The following is an 18,260-nucleotide window of genomic DNA, read 5'->3' as shown; positions in this document are numbered from 1 at the left end:
GGCAAATTTAAGTGAAACACATAGGTTAAAACTTTTGACTTCATGGTAAATAAGTGATAAATTAAAAATTATGCTTTTACTGATTTTATCAGATAAATAACAGAGCCGCAGTTAAAAATTATAACTTCTGAAGATAAAAAATTTCACCATACCAGGAAAAAATGAATTAAGAAGCCTTGATAATTGAGTCTTTAATTTTGAAAGTGGTATGAGTCACTAGTATTATCCATTTTAATAACTTCTCTCATAATCTGAATTAAAACATTTTTAAAGCTAAATTTTATTATCAATAAACAATACTACAAGAACCAATTGTAATAAACATCGTTGAATGCTATTTGGTTTAGAATTAATGTTACAAATAAAGTACCTTCTCTACAAACGTTTTTTTTATTAAATGACTTATTCCACTTTTTAAATTAACGGCATATTTTGAATTTTTACTTTTATGACTTTATGATTACAAGTAAACAGTTTTAATGTTCCTAACTCCCTGTTGAAAGTCTTATTAATTTCCTCTTATTTTTAAGTAAAAATGAATTTGAAATATGGATTTAATCTTTTTTAAATATATATCATGCTATTGGTTTTCCAACTTAATGTTATATATACCGAATATTTAAGAAATTTTAATGAATAACAAAAATAAAGACTAATAATAAATAATAAAAGAATTATTTTCTATAAATTTTAATTTTATTTAAAACTAAATTTGCTATTTTAATATATTATCTTTCAAAGGGCATTTTATCGAGAAATTCTCCCAGGGTATGCACACACCTGCTATTGTAAAGATCTTCATTTAAGACGCCAGGACGATTAAATTACATTAAACCAGAAGCTCTAAATCCTAAATAATTTTTAATGAATCAGTAACATATAAAATAATTGCTATTTTACACTATATAAAATAACAATACTAGTTTAATTGTTATGAACATTTTAAACTTAGTTTTTGATGCATTTGGTATGGTACACTATCGTGAACATAAGTACACTATCGTGAACATAAGAACACTATTGTGAACATAAGAACACTATCGTGAACATAAGAACACTATCGTGAACATAAGAACACTATTGTGAACATAAGTACACTATCGTGAACATAAGAACACTATCTTGAACATAAGAGCACCATCGTGAACATAAGTACACAATCGTGAACATAAGTACACTATCGTGAACATAAGAGCACTATAGTGAACACAAGAGCACTAAAGTAAACATAAGTACACTATCGTGAACATAAGAACACTATCGTGAACATAAGTACACTATCGTGAACATAAGAACACTATCATGAACATACGTACACTATCGTGAACATAAGAACACTATCGTGAACATAAGAACACTATCGTGAACACAAGTACCCTATCGTGAACATAAGTACACTATCGTGAACATCAGAACACTATCGTGAACATAAGTACACTATCGTGAACATAAGAACACTATTGTGAACATAAGAACACTATCGTGAACATAAGAACACTATCGTTAACATAAGAACACTATCGTGAACTCAAGTACACTATCGTGAACATAAGTACACTATTGTGAACATAAGAACACTATCGTGAACATAAGAACACTATCGTGAACATAAAAGACATTGTCTAGCAGAAATTTTTACATCATGGAAAAATTTTTTATAATTAAATATTTTGCAATAATTAAAAATTAAATCGTAAAAATGGGACAAACGTAGAAATAATATGGATTTATATCATATGCTATGGTGCCCCAAAAATAAACGATGATTCAAAAATAAATTAAGGTAAATGAAAGGAGATAAAAATGCAATTGTTTGCTGCATTTTGCTCAGAAAAACAGATGATCAATTGTTCCAGGTTTCAAAATTTGTTACAATAGCTGATTAGAAATACTGTGCATAGTTTTTTGCTGCATACATTTTTAAGTCTAAAATATGAGCATGGACACCTTTTAATGTCTTCAGACCTCAACACGTTGTTGCTGAAAATGGTGGCTATGTTATACACATTATCTTATAGTTTTTCAGTTTGCGGAACCATCAGTTGTAACTGACTTCAGGAGAAAATTATTAAGCAGATTTCAGCAAAGCTTACATTGCTATCTCCAGCCACTTTCCTCAATTTATTTTTTAAGTAAATTTTAAAAAACTAAAAAAAAAGATTTAATCAGGTGTCGGTAATGTCGTCAGACAGCACCATGTTGTTACTGCAAAAGTTTTTTTCCCTTCCAGTTAGCAGAACTCTATGTTGACGAATTTTGTAAATTTCATGAGGAAGAACACTGATTTGTCTCGAGAAACGCAGCAAACCTTACGTTTCTATTGACTCTCACATTTCTTAATTGTTTTTTTTTTAAATTAAGAAAAAGTTAAGAAAACAGATTTAAACAGGCGTCTGTTAATGTTCTCAGATAGCATCACGTTTTTGATGCAAATGATAATTATTTTATAATCATTACTTCGGATGTTTTTCATTTAGAACTCTCTGTCGAAGAACACGCTGGCAAAGAGTTTAGTAACTCTAGAAACTTATTGCGAAAAACTCCAGATTTTCCAAGCAGAACGTAACAAATCATATGTCTCTATCTTCTACCATCATTTTGAAATTTTTTTCGAAATCATCATTCAGTTTTGGGGCACTCGGCATCAAAACCATTACATTAAAAGCAGTAGTAATAGTATTTTTCCCTGAATAATCTGGGAATTTTTTTGAAACCATCCCTATAATCTTTACGCAGAATACCATAGATAAAAGGATTTGTTGCTGACGAAATAAACATCAGTATTGTGATTGTATAATTCAGCCACGGAGGAGCATCAATCCCAGTCATCGCTTTGCCCTGTTTGTTGATGGAATAAGGAGTGAGGCTAAAAAAATAAACTATAACAATGGCCATCATACTATATATGGATTTACGCATTTCCATATCTTTCCGTTTTTTCATATTCTGTTCGAAAACTAGAAGTTTTATGGTCGTAATGTGTTCAGACATCACTTTAGAAGACCTCCTTATTTGCATCAAGATGATGGCGTTGCAGGTTCCTATGATCAGTGCAGGTATGTAGTAACAGAATGCGCAGCCACAATAAATAAAGACCTTCGAAAGATATTCTGAATAGGTGACAGCACAAACCGCTTCATTGTAGTCATAAGAAATCCATGGCGTTGCACCGACAAATATCGCGCAGGATCCAGTGTTGAATAGAATCCAGACGCAAATACTAATCATAATTTTCGCCGTCATCATGGATTTATACTTCAATGGGTAAACAACAGCAATTGTTCTGTCGAAGCTTATCATCGCTGCAGTATGTGATGAGGAGCATGCGCACATGTAGTTGAAGACGGCGTTGATTCTACAGGCTATTTCACCAAAAGGCCAAAAGCCGACGGCCATTGCGATAGCTGAAGGCATCATGACAAATATGGAGGTCAAAATATCAATGCTTGCTAGGAAGACTATCAGGATGTTGCCGGTTTGATTTCGAAGTTTTTCTTCCCAAGACGAAACAATTATGACAGCAAGATTGCCAACAAATGAAGCGAGAGCTATCAATACAATCGTCAGGCAAGCAAATACATTGAATATATGATTAGTTTCTTCAGATTCAGGAGTCATTGTGGAAGAAGTTAAGTTGCTGGCGTTCATAGAACAATCTTCATCCAAGTTTGTTAGTTCCATGATTCTGAAATAATAAAAGATCAAGTGAAGCATTAATAACATAGCTTTAAATCAAATTTGAGGAAAAAGAAAAAAAAATATATGAAATAAATGACGCACAAATCCTAAAGTTAAAGAAAAGCAAACTAGGAAATAACGTATATGACATAAATTAGAAGTACACAATTAAAGTTGAATACAAAGCTTAAAACACAAATCGAAAAATAAAATAGAAAATATCGAATAAAGCACAAAGTTTTTTTAATTCCACAGTGCGCAAAATAAAATAAAAACAAAAAAAACGGACCATCCTGAATTACTTTTGATCTAATGATCTGATCTTCACGCTCGGATTCAATCTTAATGATTCAAAGGGGTTACTTCAAATATGCTAATATATTAGTGCAGACCATTTCTCAAGTCAACGATATTTAAGTATTTAGGATATTTTAGACACTAAAACTTACTTTCTTTGACTAAACATACTCTTTTTTTTCTCCATGGATTCGGATTTCTGACCCCCAAAATATAGGGGGTAGCCGCAATCTGGGAAATATGGTCTTTATAATATGGTTTATAGTTTGGTTATGAGAGCGGTCTAAAGTTTGAACCCCTTAGTTTACTTTTTGCATATTTCGTCATATCTCGTGAACTTTTTCAGCGAATTAAAGCTTTTTGGAAAACAGTTATAAAATTCGTTTAAAGATTATTCCAGATGAAAAAAAGACTTTTAGTAAGGATTGATTATTGTTTTTTCTATTTTATTTAATAATAATCAAAATATAATATCGTTTGAAATTTAATTTTCTTCAATAATAGCTTGACTTGTCAAAAATACAGTTTCTTACATCTTTTTAATGAATGTAATTTGACATGAAAAAATACAAATTTTGTGCGAAATCGGTCGAATAGTTCGTGAGAAATCGAATTTTGAAAAAGTCGTATTTTTAAAAATCTGATTTCTCTTGAACTATTTGATCGATTTTGTTCTAATTTAGTATGCTGCCATGTAAAATTGCATTCTTTAAAATGGTGTAAAAAATGTATACCTTGCGACTAAATTTTTTTTACTATATTATTAATTAACTGGACAGTCCAAATTTAACAAAACAGGGAATTACGCGCTTACTTTTCCTTATTAATTTAAACACTAAACATAATCATTATTCATTTAAACACTAAATATAAGTCAAAGTCCAGGACTTTGGGGGCCGGGGTAGCGACAGATCTAACTTTTCAAGCGATGTCTTCGTATTCAGAATTCTAAACAATAAAGTGAGTTTTAAAGCTCTAAATTTATACATTTTAAATTTACTACCATTATTATAAATGTACAGTTCACATGGCAACTTTGTAAAAACAACTGTTCAATTTTCAAGTCTTTTTTTTTTCTTTAAGGGAAATACTAAGTTAATAAAATGTACCAAGTGATTTATGCAAATCTAAGATATCACATTACGAATTTATTTTTTTTCATTCGTTTATTCTTTAAGATAAGAACAATACTCATAAAAAAGGTTTGAAAATGGAATTAAATGCAAGTCCATTATTATAAATAGCTATGTCCATTTTCGCATATATGCATTTCGCGCAGTGTCCATTTTTGCGAACAAGCATTTCCAACTATGTCTATTTTCGTAAATACGTATTTTGAACTTCGTCCATTTTCGAAATCGCGCACTTCTAATTGTAATCATTTTCGTAAATACGCATTGTTCTAATTGAAAAACTCAATTGCAACATAGAAAAAAATTTCAAGTATTTTATTACATTTGCAAAAAAAACTTAAATATTTGTTAAATTAAATTTCAAAGTCATTCAAATCTTTATACTTACAACAAGAAGCTGTCTTTTGAGGTTGAAAAAATATCTTCTGAAGCTCTTCAAAGTATGTCTTTCTAAATTCGAAAGCACTATAAAAAGAAACTGTTATGTAAATACTAAAAATAGTACTTGTTTTTTTCTCCTTTCTTCGTAATCTTCATTAAAATTGCATTCATTGTCCGGAAGCTGATCATTACAATGAGTTTAATATTTTTATTAATGATGGCAAATCTTAATCATGAAACGTAAAGTTCGATTCTATAAATCAAAGTCTTTAAAATTTAATGGCACTGAACTGGATCAATTATGTAACTAATCGATTCTAAGGAATTGCTTATAGTTCTTGAAGAAAAATAACATTTCGTAATTGTTGAAAAACTAACTTAATGTTATCTAACTTATCGACTAAACTAACTTAAACTAACTTATCGTTAATGGTTATCCAACTAATGACAAAGAAACTCACCAAGAAAAATTTAAAAGTCACAGTTTAAGCGTCTTCCAATTGAGGCTAATCTATAATTGCAATTTCTGTCTAACTTTTTTCCTTAAGGAGTTACTAAGGAACGGATAAATAACTTAAATATTTGAAGAGTTATACGTCTTTAAAAATCGCTAATTTGGCAAAGTTTTCACTCCTAGATGAAAGTTATCAAATTTAATGAATAATTCACAACTTTTGCTAATTTTTAAGAGCCCATATAATGCAGCGCAATTTTTTTAATATAAAAAACTTAGACCACAAATACTTTTCATTTTCACAAATCTTCAGCTATTTTTTTAAAATTTTTTTATGCTATCTTCAGGATTAGCCTAAAGGGCGCTGACTAAACATAGGCTAAATTTAACCTAACAGTATAAATAACTGTTATCAACACACAGCAGTGGCAAAAACAGCATATCATTCAGAAGAAGAGCATTATTTCATGCGAAGTCTGAGCCAACGAATCATCTATAAAGTAATAATAAACTAGGACCGACATAACAAAACTTAGTACTCGCATATCTTAGTTAGAAATTTAACACTTACTGGAAAATTTAGGGTTCATTATAAAGGATAACCTTAGCTTGCTGGAAAGCTTTTGAATATTTTGGTATTGCACAAAACTCATGAAATATTTGTCTTATATCATAAATATATTTTGCAACATTTAATCTTGGGAAATTAAAATACATGCTTTAATTAATTTGCAATGAATGACATTAATATAATTATGTTACTTGGTATATTTTTGTTAAATTAATAATTATTTAATTACGAAATATTGGTGTTATTTAATTTCTACCTCTTTAATGTAATTTATGTCATCAACTATGACTGCTAACTAAACTATTTCTTTCAATATGTTATTTACACAATATATAGGGTTAGAATATTTTAAATAATTGTCTATTAAAACATTTAGTTTAATTTTATTTTGAATGTTTGATATTTATGCGGATTAATTGTCAGTTTAATTTTTATCATGTAATGTTAACACTATTCTTAATTTCGCAATTTAGTCCTGCCATTTCATTGTTTGTTAACAGTACAAGTACACTATCGATGGTATGATATATCAATATACGATAGTGTTTTTTTTAACCTTAGACATAAAAATAAATCAGAAGCAGTTACCCAGAAGTCTTATTACGAATTTTAGCCGCAAGCATCACCTGCGTTTAGCTTTATACGGCTATTTACTCATAGTTACTCTTCTCCCTTTTGGTGCATGCTAAATGCACATGGAACGTTCTTCAACTCCCAGATCAGACAAATGCTGTTGATTAATATAGTCTCTTATCTCCTGGGTTCTAAGATATGACCGAAAAAATAAAATAAAGGATTAAGATCTTTTCTGAAATCAGAAACTTTTTCAAATGTCATCAAGAACTTTTTTCCTCCAAGCTTTTAAAATATGAGCAGAAATTTTTTTTCAGTTTTATCATCTCCTAAAATACGCATTAAATAATTATTTGTTTCAATATACATTTTAAAATCATTATATATATATATATATATATATATATATATATATATATATATATATATATATATATATATATATATATATATATATATATATATATATATATATATATATATATATATATATATATATATATATATAAATTTAAAATTTTCCCCTTAAGCCAAGAAAGTTGTTGTTAAATCATATTTTTGTATTTTTGTCACGGAAACAGTTTCCATGCATTTTTAATTCTCAGATTGATAGAAAAGGTTGAAATAGTTTTTATTCTTCTAAAATATTATTTCTTGTTTTAATATTTATTAAATAATCTATTCACGAAATGAATTTATTCTCTGAACTATCATAAACATACAGTTTACATCTTTTTACTCCGTTCAACAGACAAAGGTTTTTTATTGTGTGCTTTATGGGATACATATTTCAGAACGACGTTAATGATTTCTAAATTTCACTTACTTTTGAACTCATTAGAGAAACAGTTTTAGCAAGATCAATTATAACAAAAGTCTCCGCAATAGCTTGTTATTCCATCTCAATGTTTACTACATAACAAGTAAGTTTTTTTTTGTTGTCATTTGTCATAAAAGAATGGTTTTATTCATTTATAATTACTACTTTCTCACAATTTCACTAGTTTATGTAACGATTAAAACGATCTTAATATTAATCTAACTAGAACAATAATGTGCTATGATATGTATAAAAGATACTATGCTATATAATAGATAATAGTGTTAAATTCATCGGCTTTGGTTATCAGTGTTCTAAAAACTAAATCCTTCATATATATGAAGGATTTAGTTTTTAGAACACTGATAACCAAAACCGATGAATTTCATTTTCTCACGTTGTCAACAAGAAACTGGAAGAGATTGAGCGATAAATTGGACTGTTAAAAGGGAACAGTTCATATAAACAAGTGAACTGTTCGGTATTTTTTTTTATAATTATGATTAATAGTTAGTATAGTTACCTCAGGAGAAAGATGTGTTTGATAAACGGATGTCGGGCACGAATTATATTGGGTTGCTCAGAAAGTAATTTCGTTGTTAATTTTATTTTATGAAAATGGAAGACGTTTTTCTCATAGTGAATAAATATTTTATTAAATCAAGTATTGCTGTCCATTCTGGTCCGATGATCTTTACAATCTATCTGGCTGTGGCATGATTACACGCGCATAAAATTTTTGTGTTTTGCTGGCAAAAAAATTGATCCAGAAGAATTTTTAACTCCTTATTTGAAGTAATGGTTTTACCGTCTAAAACATTTTGTAAAGAGAGGTTGGAGCATTGCTGTAGACAAGCCATTTCCTGTACATGATGATGCGCTCCAAAACTAGATAATTTTCCTGACGTTTGGGAAGACAATCAACAGGCGTCAACGCGATGGCACTAATTTCATTGTGTAAGAACATGAAAAACTCACCTGTCGAGGTTTGAGATTAATTATTTACGTCTTTCAAATGATTATGAACCGTCAAATTCGATAAATTTAATCTCTTATCGATCTCACGAGTTGTTATTCACAGGTTGTATTGTCTCTTCATCAATTTAAACTGGCGTGGTCTCAATTAGTCTGTTGGAAATATCTTGATCTGTACCTTTTCTGCCCTTAATAACTGCTCCAACGTAGGTAAAACTATTGACTTTTTCGATTGGATAGTTTTCGAACTATATGTTGTTATTCTGCTTTGTGTTAGTTTTTATGATCTTTGTTTTGTCTTTCTTGATCTTTAATCCACATCTTTTTGCTGCAGTTCAAATGGTATTTGCATTGGTTTTCATATGTTGCAGGTTTCTTGTTTGAAAGCAGAGATCTTCTGCAAAATTCAAGTCGCTGAGATATTCCGATTGCAACCATCTTATACCCTTATTGTTGTTAGCTATTTTTCTCATAATACAATCAATTACTATTAAGAAAGTTGTTGGGAGAGAGAATGCAAACCTGTTTTACTCTTAATAACATTTAAAAGGGAGGTGAATTCTCCAAATTGCACTATTTTTACACGGTAGTTTCCGTACATTTTCTGTACGGAAACTATTTATATGCAAACTGCAGAAGATATTTATAAATAAATCTGGAATTCCGTAATATTTTACCAGTTTCCAAAGTGTTTCTCAGTAGACACTGTAAAATGCTTTTTCAAAATCGATAAAATTTAGGTAGAGTGTAGCCTGCAATTCAATTGATTGTTAACTATTATTTTTAAAGTAGCAATTTGGTTGATGCATGATTTGTTTGCTTAAAAGCCAGCTTGTTCAGGTCCTAGTTTTTCATCGATCACATATTTCATCCTCTCAAAAATTATTTTGTTAAAGTTTACTTGAAACATTGAAAAACATTCCTCTCCAACTGTTACACTTCGCTATGTCTCCCTCGTTCGCCATTCCTTTTATTTCAGAATTCTATTAACAGAGTTGTTATAGACTTCAGATGCTATTTCAGGAATGGATTTTCTTAAAAAGTTCTGCAAAAAAGGTTGTCGCTTCCAGCAGCTTTACCTCCTTTTAGCGATTTGATTGTTTTTAGCACCTCTTGTCTAGTGATTGGGTATGTGTTTATGTTCAGCTGTTCTATTGGTTGTTCTGAGATGTCTTCAATTTCTACAGGTGCATTTCAGTTCAATGCTTCTTCAAAATGTTCTGCCTATTTCTTCATCTGTAATTACTTTGAAGTGAATTTTATTCCTTGTTTATCCCTTAGTGATGTATCTGTTACGGGCAATGTAATTATTTAGGTCAGTATTCATAATGCTTAGTTATTATGAATAATAACCATCAAAATTGGGCAATTTGATAAATTTGAATTACTTTACGATAATTTCTCACATTGCCCGGTCATTATAAATACCGCTATTATTTCTTTGGGCACTTTGATTAATTGACAGCAATGGGACAACTACGTGCGTGTGGTGTGATTCTGGCTGGCCAATGTTCACCGGTGAATATTGACAATCAAATTAGTCGCTTTGGTGAATGTCCGTAATATTTATTACATCCAATTTGATACTAATTTATTCGCGGATATAATTACATTTATTCGACATTTTAATACTTACTGATGATAGATTAGAACAAACATCAGTGTTTGCAGTACCGGGCAAATGTATACCGGGCAATGGCATTTAACCAGACCTAGTATGACTAGACCTTTGGTAAATGTCCGAAATATATACTAGGTCTAGTGCCACTTTTGCTATAGCTTAAATATTTAAAAAAATTAAACAAAGCGTTTGAATAAATTTTAAATTGATACCGAAATTATTGCTTTAAAATTAAAAAAAAAATAATAAAAACTGCACCAGATAAGAGTAATTGAAGTAGTTGCTTTATACAGCGCATGTGAGGGAAAAAATTAAAAAAAAATTATCCAGGTGCATCTAAAAGTGGATGAATATCCCAAGACACCCTGTGGCTGTGTGTGACGCAAATTGCCCACTTGACTTTTAGCATTATACATAATGACCGGGCAATGTAATAATTGCAACGTAATTTATCATTTTGTCATATCCTTTTGGGCACTTTTTAAATTGCCCGGGCATTATAAACAATGCCCAATTATTTACATTGCCCGTGACATATCCACTGCATGCCTTTTCCCTATTATTTTATTTGTAATATCACACAGTTTTTTGTTATCATTTATACAATGCATTTGTAAATGCAGCTATTATTTATACAATGCATTTACTACTTTTTCTACATATTTTCTTTTATCTTACGTGCACTTTCACATTCTTTGTTTTGTTTATTTGTATGAGTCAAGTATTTGCTTTGTATTTGCTTTTTAATCACAGTTAATAATTTTTAAGTTAATTTTCCTTCTTTCTTTAACTAAGTATTTGGTGTGTTCAAATATTCAGTCATAATATTCATGTTCTTTCTTCACAAGCATTTCTTCTGCTGTTTCTGTATAGAATTTTTTTAATTATCTCCCATCTTTTATTTACCTCCATATCTTTATCATTTTCCTCTTTTAGAGTTTAGAATCTGTTTTTTAGATTCAAGGTAAAATTAAGTATAGGAGTAATATTTTGTAGTTTGTCAGTATTGCATCTGGTTCTGCAGTTGCCGCTATTAGTCATTATATTATATTAGTATTTATTTTAGTCAGTTTTAATTTTACTCTTGCTCTAACTAAGTAATGATCTGATAGATTATGCAGAAAAAATCGTGGTATTAAAAAAATGCATAAGCATCTACAAATGATGCAGAAGATGAAGAAAAAGACTAATTTTGTTAATATCTTACAAGATACTGAAAATAATATAAATGCAAAGGACGTGCTGATTGTTATGGGAGACTTAAATGCAAAAGTCGGCCACGAAAATTAGGGAGCTGAATCAATAATGGGAAGAAATGGACAGAGATTAATGACTGAAAATTGAGAATGTTTTATATAGAATTTTGTTAATTATCCGTCCTGTGTATAGATGGAACTCTATTTTAACACAAGGAAGTCCATAAAGCTACCTGGATATCACCAGATAAAAAATAGAAAAAACCAAATTAAGAACACAAGGAAGTAAGTTACCTGGATATCACCAGATAAAATATAGAAAAAACCGAATTGGAGACACAAGGAGTCCATAAAGCTACCTGGATATCACCAGATAAAAAAATAGAAAAACCAAATTGATCATACTACTATCAATAGAAGCATAATCGATAAGAACATTTATTAGACATTAGTACCAAAAGGATCATTTTTTAATTAGAACACGGTAAACCAAACGATTTTATTTCTTTCATTTTCTATCATTGATTTTTAAACTGTTAATTGCCTTTGAAACAACGATATTTATTTTCTAAATGATATCGCAAGTTCAGCGAATAAAGCGGGTTATTAATATTAAGATATAAAACTTTTTATTTTTATCGGAGCTACCATAATATATTTGACAGTAATGAATATATATAATGCAATTCATAAATAAGTGATATTGTAGCTAATATTAATCATTACACTTTTTTTTTCAGATTTTATCTAAATGATTCAACTAACATCTAATGATTTTAGGGTGCTAGTTGGAGCATCTGCAATCAATTTCTTGATAGCTGGTAGTGCCAGACTTTCTACAATATTTTTTGTCGAATCATTAACTCGTTACAATGCAAGTAGGAAAGAGGCCTCTTTAGTTTATGTTTTGCCTTATCTGGTGAGAACTCTTTCAGGCAAGTATATATTATATCAAGGATCATCGAAAAATATGATAACTCATTGCTATAGCATTTGATGAGGTCAATCTTAGCGACGGTTACAACTTAATGTCTATTCTGGAAAGTAGGAGTCAGTTGTTGTATTTAGGACTACATGTACTACAGTGCTCAAAAAACCTGTAAACGTGGGAATAAGCAAATTAAATTCTTCTTTAACCTGTTAAGTTCAACTTGTTTCACAATGGGGTCTTTTTTTCGTAGTTATCTGTAACATAATTACACCACAAGTAATTTCCATGACGAAAAATGTTGTTATACCCTTTGCACTAGTAGTTCGGGTATGACAAAATATTTCATCATAGCCAGTTATTCAGGTTAAGGTTCAGACACTATCATTTGCATTTTGTACTTTTTTTAGGAAATATCAAAATATACAAAATTTAACTTAAGTTTGTTCAACAAAAATTAGTTTTTACCTACAAAAACATCATCAGCTCTTTTTTATTTCGTAATGGAATAAATTTTCCTGTTGCTGGAAATCCTAGCGTTTCGTAAAGGAATAGAAATTAAAGAAATTTTTTTTAGTTGCATGTAAGTTCCTCATGAAAAATCAGCATATGGAACATTTACATATTTTTAAGAACTAACAATACATGCGTACATTTATTTAGAACATATTTACGGGTGAAGTGTTGTTAAGTTATCGGTGAAATAGGAAAGCAAGTTTGGATGGAGCTTCTGAGCCTACTTGCTTTCTGAATAAGATTCTAAGTTACAAGGAGAAGAAAATAAACTTTATCGTCTCAAATCCAGTAATATAATTTAAAAGGAGGTCTTTAATTAATTTTAATTCCTTTTTAAAACTTTACAAATTATTTGCAAATTTTAAAAAGTTTTAGAAATTGTGGATGTTTTAAGCTAATTCAATGTTGTGCTTTCCTTTAAATAATTGATGAATTTCCCTTATAGGTCCTCTGATTGGATACTTTGATCAAATATTCGGATTAAGAAAGCTCATTATCGCGGGATGTCTGGTGTCTACGCTAAGTATAGGGTTTTGCTTTTTTGCCGAAGATATTTTTACAGTCACAATTTTATGGGGCGGACTATTTGGTAATTTCTTAAGACTTCAAAAATATTTCCACCCGTCTTTGTGAAGTAAAATCTTTAATTCTTAAAATAATTTAGTTTTACTACTGGAGAAAATTAGACTTAAAGCAAATAGTTGAAAGTCGAACAGGAGCACGATCTGTTTCTGGGTTTGAATGATAAATTAAAAAAATTGGAGTGCATATGGTACACCAATTGGCATTGTCTTTTCAAAACATTTTCATTGTCTTTTTCAACCAATTACATTCTTCAATATTTACATCTCTAATAACAACTAGTTTTTACATATATAGTGTTTAGTGAGAGAATAAAATTCCTTCAATTAAAACAAAAAAAGAGGAGTCCTAAAAAAAGCTTCTCCTGATGAACAGAGATGTATGAAAGACAAAAAAAAAAATTAAATATGAGAGATTACACGTAAATTTATTTTTACACATAATTACCAAGTACGCTGAAGCATTTTCGATATCGCTTTATAAGCTTCAAAAAGCTCTCCTCAAAAAAAAAAAAAAAAAAAAAAAAAATCAGAGCTCTGCATATAGAAGAAGCATTGAAGAGTTTGCGTGATTTTAGCATTGCTTCAGGAATTGGAAGTCACTGGGTGCGAGATCAGGACAGTATAGCTAATGGTCAAGGCGCCCTTAATTAAGAGGTGCAACACGGTTTTGTGTTGCTATCACCGAGTTTCACATCATCATTCATTAACAGAACGCTAGATGTGAGAAGGCTCAGCCCTTTTTCCGAATAGCCATATTCTATTTCGGCAGGTTGTAACAGTACAACATAGCTTTTTTCCAACTTCTAAAAACACTAGCAACATAGCCCTTAGACCAGACTGATAGGTAATCACCTCTGCTTCGACCATGATCATACTCAATAGTGTATGAGTGTTTTTCACATTAAGCCAGTGTGCCTAGTAATTGATGTTCGATTTCCTGTGAAGAACTATGGGTGGGGGGAGATTAATTTTCGGAATCACTCTTGAACATTAATTGATATGTCCTCAAAATAACCAACGGTTGGAAAAATAAATTTTAAAAAAGTTGAAGGAGATAAAAATTTACTGATTTGCAAAGTTCTGCTTAGAAAACCAGAACATTATTCCTACCATGTCTTAAATTAGTTACTAAGTTCGTTAACAGATAGCCAAAAACTGCAAAGTAATGTTTTCAACTGTATTTCAGACCATTCCAATTGAAATATTTTCTTGGATATCTTCTGAACTTGTCTTCAAATTGCGCTGCATTGTTGCTGATAATAATGGTTATTTATGTTATTCTCAAAAAGTTTCAAAATAGTTACCAAGTTCGTCAACAGATAGTATTGCTGACTGGAAGAACAAAAACATGCCATTTAGATGCCAGATCATTTTAACTAAAATTCTTATTCGAGTATCATTTTGTCCTCAGACTCTGTCGCTTTGTTGCTGAAAATAGTATTTTTTTCTTAAGAAACATTATTTTTTCCCCCTCAGTAAGTAGCGCCATCTGTTACAAAACTTTGTTACTAATTTTGAAATTTAGTGAAGGTGAATCACCTTGATTCCTTAGAAAATCGCAGATAAGTTACATATTTATTTACTTCCCCTTTCTTAAAATTTATTTTTAAAATCGATAGTTATGTTTGCAATACCAGGTATGTAAAGCGCAGTAAATATTTAATTAACTTTTTAGACGTGAGAAACTGAATTAACGTTTTTTCTACAAATCATTCATCGTTAAAATCCTTGTTTTCTTGATTTTTAATTGCTGCCGAGTTATAAAAAACATAGCGTCTTGATTTGATTACTTTCAAATTAACAAAAAGTCACTAACTTGCAGTTTTTTGTGTTATCTATTTTGTGTTACTCAGATTTTTGTGAATATTTTGCAGGTTTCGGTTACGGATTATCACACCAAACTATTCCACCTTATCTCAACCAACATTTTTCTGAAAATAAAAGTACAGCAAATGGTCTGGCATTGACGTTTGCAAGTCTAGGTGCAATTTTATTACCTCCCGTAATGCAGGTTTGCATAAACTTGTACGGATTGTCTGGATGCTTCTTAGTTCTCTCTGCTATGGTAGCAAACACCATTCCAGCTAGCCTAGCGATGCCAAATCTTTCAAATAATGATTCACCGAAGAAAAATAAAAATTTCCCTGCAAATGGCCTCACTACTGAAACTAATTCTGCAAAACAAATTCAGAAAAGTGATAAAGATAATTACATTGCAGAAAGAAATATAAGAAATTTCCCTGGGAATAAGATTTTTGTTGTTTTTATTGACCCAGCATTTATTATAATGCTTATTATCAATAGCTGTTTTATGTTTATTGTTGTAACAATATGGACTATAATTCTTGATTACAGCTTGGATAAAAATCTAGATGAAGGCATGAAAATACACGTAGTTACAATTATATCAGTGTCTGACTTAATTAGTCGTTTCTCTTCTGGATTTATCATTGATGCAAAATGTATGGAACTCACCAAACTGACATTTATTTGTTTCTTCAGTACGGGTCTATTGCTTATAGTTCTTGTGTTTGTGTATAATCCTTTGTTTCTGATGATATGCGAGTTTGCAATATATTTTATATTCGGATTACTGTTCCTTTTAACTATTGCACTGGTTCCAGAATTTATAGAAGATGATAAAAGGACTATGGCACTGACTAGTAGACATATACTGAGTATTCCACTTAGTTTAGCAACTCCGTCTATCATAGGTAAATATATAAACTTTCACTAATTAAAACGATTATAATATATAGTAAGCGACTTTAAGCATGCATATTTTTTTACATTTTGACAACTTGTTTTTTGCTGTAGACACATTTTATGTTAACTTTAGTTTTCTCAGAAAATTAATATTTGATAAATATTTATTGATTTGTTTTAAGGTGAATTTTTTTATTTTTCACACCAAGGAACAAAAATTTCTAGATTTTCAGAACCATTTTTTATTTATTCAGAAGTTTAGTGTGCACCAGTCGCCATTTTGTTCACGGAGAGTTTTGGGCCGGCGGGGATCGGACCGACGGCCTCTTGAACATGAGCCAAGCGTCCTTCCAACCAGGCTATCCCGGCGCTAGTAATACTATCGACTAGGAATAAAATTGGTTTCATTTTGTTCACCACAAAAATGAAATTTATCAGAAACAATTGGTCATTTGCTTTAATAACAATATTTAAGGTCTATAGTAACTCTATTTTGCTTGGCTTTATCCTTTCCTCTATCCAGTATAGAGTCAGAACATAAAGTACCCCAGTAGCTTAAAATCATATTCGTATCAGGTATCGAAAATTGATAAAAATGTTTTTTGCTTTTATCACAAAATGTAACATTTTTGTGTACAAAAGGTGTTAACTTAAAAAGAGAAAATTTTCTTTATTGATTTACACTAAAATAATACGAAAAATCACTAAAATAATAAAATGAATCACTAAAATACTTAAGGCCGTGGTAGTTCAGTAGTTAGAGAATCGGTCGGGGTTCGATTCTCTACTCCACTAAGACTCACCGAGTGCAATGCGATATACTTGCACGCAAAATGTGTGAATCGAAAGACCTGTGGTCAGTCCCTGAGCGCATGTCCACGAGTACATAGATCAGGAAAAAACTTCCTTCTCCTACAGATCTCACGAATGAGTGGTGCTGCCATCTATCCGTGGGTGCTCTGAGCCACGATGTTCTTTCACCCTTGCAGTGCTCTTTTGTCAAACGACTTTATTCGCGAAAGGCTGATGGTGAGCTTGGCTTGTCCAAGTATCATTAGAGACTACAACAACATAAATACTTACACGAACTTCTAAAATATTAGGGAGACCGGAAAATAATGTCGCTTCGGCTCATTAATATTCATTCGTATTAAAAACCAATAAAATTTTTTCGATTCATTTTTGATCCGACATTGAAAGGTTGTTGCTTACGAGGGTGAATACATTATTGATTAAAAATAAAATCTTGATAAAAAAAATATCAAATGCACCGAAATGACATTACTTTCCGGTCTCCCTAATACTTACACGAGCTACTAAAATATTTTATTATTTTCATAATATCTGTTGCCCATAATAGAAGCTTGTTTTTGTTTTTCAGGTTACTTCAGAGGAACTCATGGTTCATATGACGGTGTATTCTATATTTTGGGCATAACATGTATTTTCTGTGCTTTTTCAGCGTGTTTCGTTCCTTACCTAGCGAAGAAGAAAACGAGAACTCCTGATTTTGAATGAGCTACATAGTGCCCGAACTATAAATAGACCATGAAAAGAAAAAACAGAAAACGAAAAAAACTGACAGTCTGGATTGTGTTACGTGATGCCCAATCCATAAACAGACAAAAAAAAATAAAGACTGACAATCTAGATTGTGTTACATGATGCCCGAAATATAAGACAATAAAAAACAAGAACTGACTATCTGGATTGTATTACATAATGCCCGAACTATAAAGGCACAGTAAAAAAATTTCTTGTTTCTCCCAAAGAAAAAGTGAATAGTGTGATCTAACATAAATACATAATAAATTTCTTAAAAAAAAA

The 18,260-nt window shown here is 30.6% G+C and overlaps 2 protein-coding genes across 2 annotated transcripts; one reads left to right on the top strand and one right to left on the bottom strand.

The window, feature by feature from the left end:
- Nucleotides 1-2,658: 2,658 nt before the first annotated feature.
- Nucleotides 2,659-3,681, bottom strand: LOC110282598 (mu-type opioid receptor-like). The gene has a single exon (XM_021146455.3). The coding sequence runs from the start codon at nt 3,679-3,681 to the stop codon at nt 2,659-2,661; it is 1,023 nt and encodes a 340-aa protein (XP_021002114.3).
- A 4,244-nt stretch (nt 3,682-7,925) lies between these two features.
- Nucleotides 7,926-18,260, top strand: LOC107437996 (monocarboxylate transporter 12-like). The gene is made up of 5 exons (XM_043046061.3): nt 7,926-8,010; nt 12,440-12,634; nt 13,589-13,732; nt 15,602-16,441; nt 17,815-18,260. The coding sequence occupies exons 2-5, from the start codon at nt 12,451-12,453 to the stop codon at nt 17,949-17,951; spliced, it is 1,305 nt and encodes a 434-aa protein (XP_042901995.2). The 5' UTR covers nt 7,926-8,010; nt 12,440-12,450; the 3' UTR covers nt 17,952-18,260.

The sequence above is a fragment of the Parasteatoda tepidariorum genome, chromosome 9 (genome assembly GCF_982258835.1).
Source record: "Parasteatoda tepidariorum strain Cologne lab strain chromosome 9, Ptep-v5.0, whole genome shotgun sequence".
NCBI lineage: Eukaryota > Metazoa > Arthropoda > Arachnida > Araneae > Theridiidae > Parasteatoda > Parasteatoda tepidariorum.
The sequence above is the reverse complement of the archived record's forward strand: the minus strand, read 5'-3'. Positions and strand labels throughout refer to the sequence as shown.

Excerpts from the sequence above, each read along its gene's own strand:
- LOC110282598 (XM_021146455.3), bottom strand. The coding sequence starts at position 3,681 with ATGGAACTAACAAACTTGGATGAAGATTGTTCTATGAACGCCAGCAAC.
- LOC107437996 (XM_043046061.3), top strand. The coding sequence starts at position 12,451 with ATGATTCAACTAACATCTAATGATTTTAGGGTGCTAGTTGGAGCATCT. Across the intron at positions 13,733-15,601 it reads TTTATGGGGCGGACTATTTG|GTTTCGGTTACGGATTATCA; the intron begins GTAATTTCTTAA and ends AATATTTTGCAG. Across the intron at positions 16,442-17,814 it reads AGCAACTCCGTCTATCATAG|GTTACTTCAGAGGAACTCAT; the intron begins GTAAATATATAA and ends TTTGTTTTTCAG.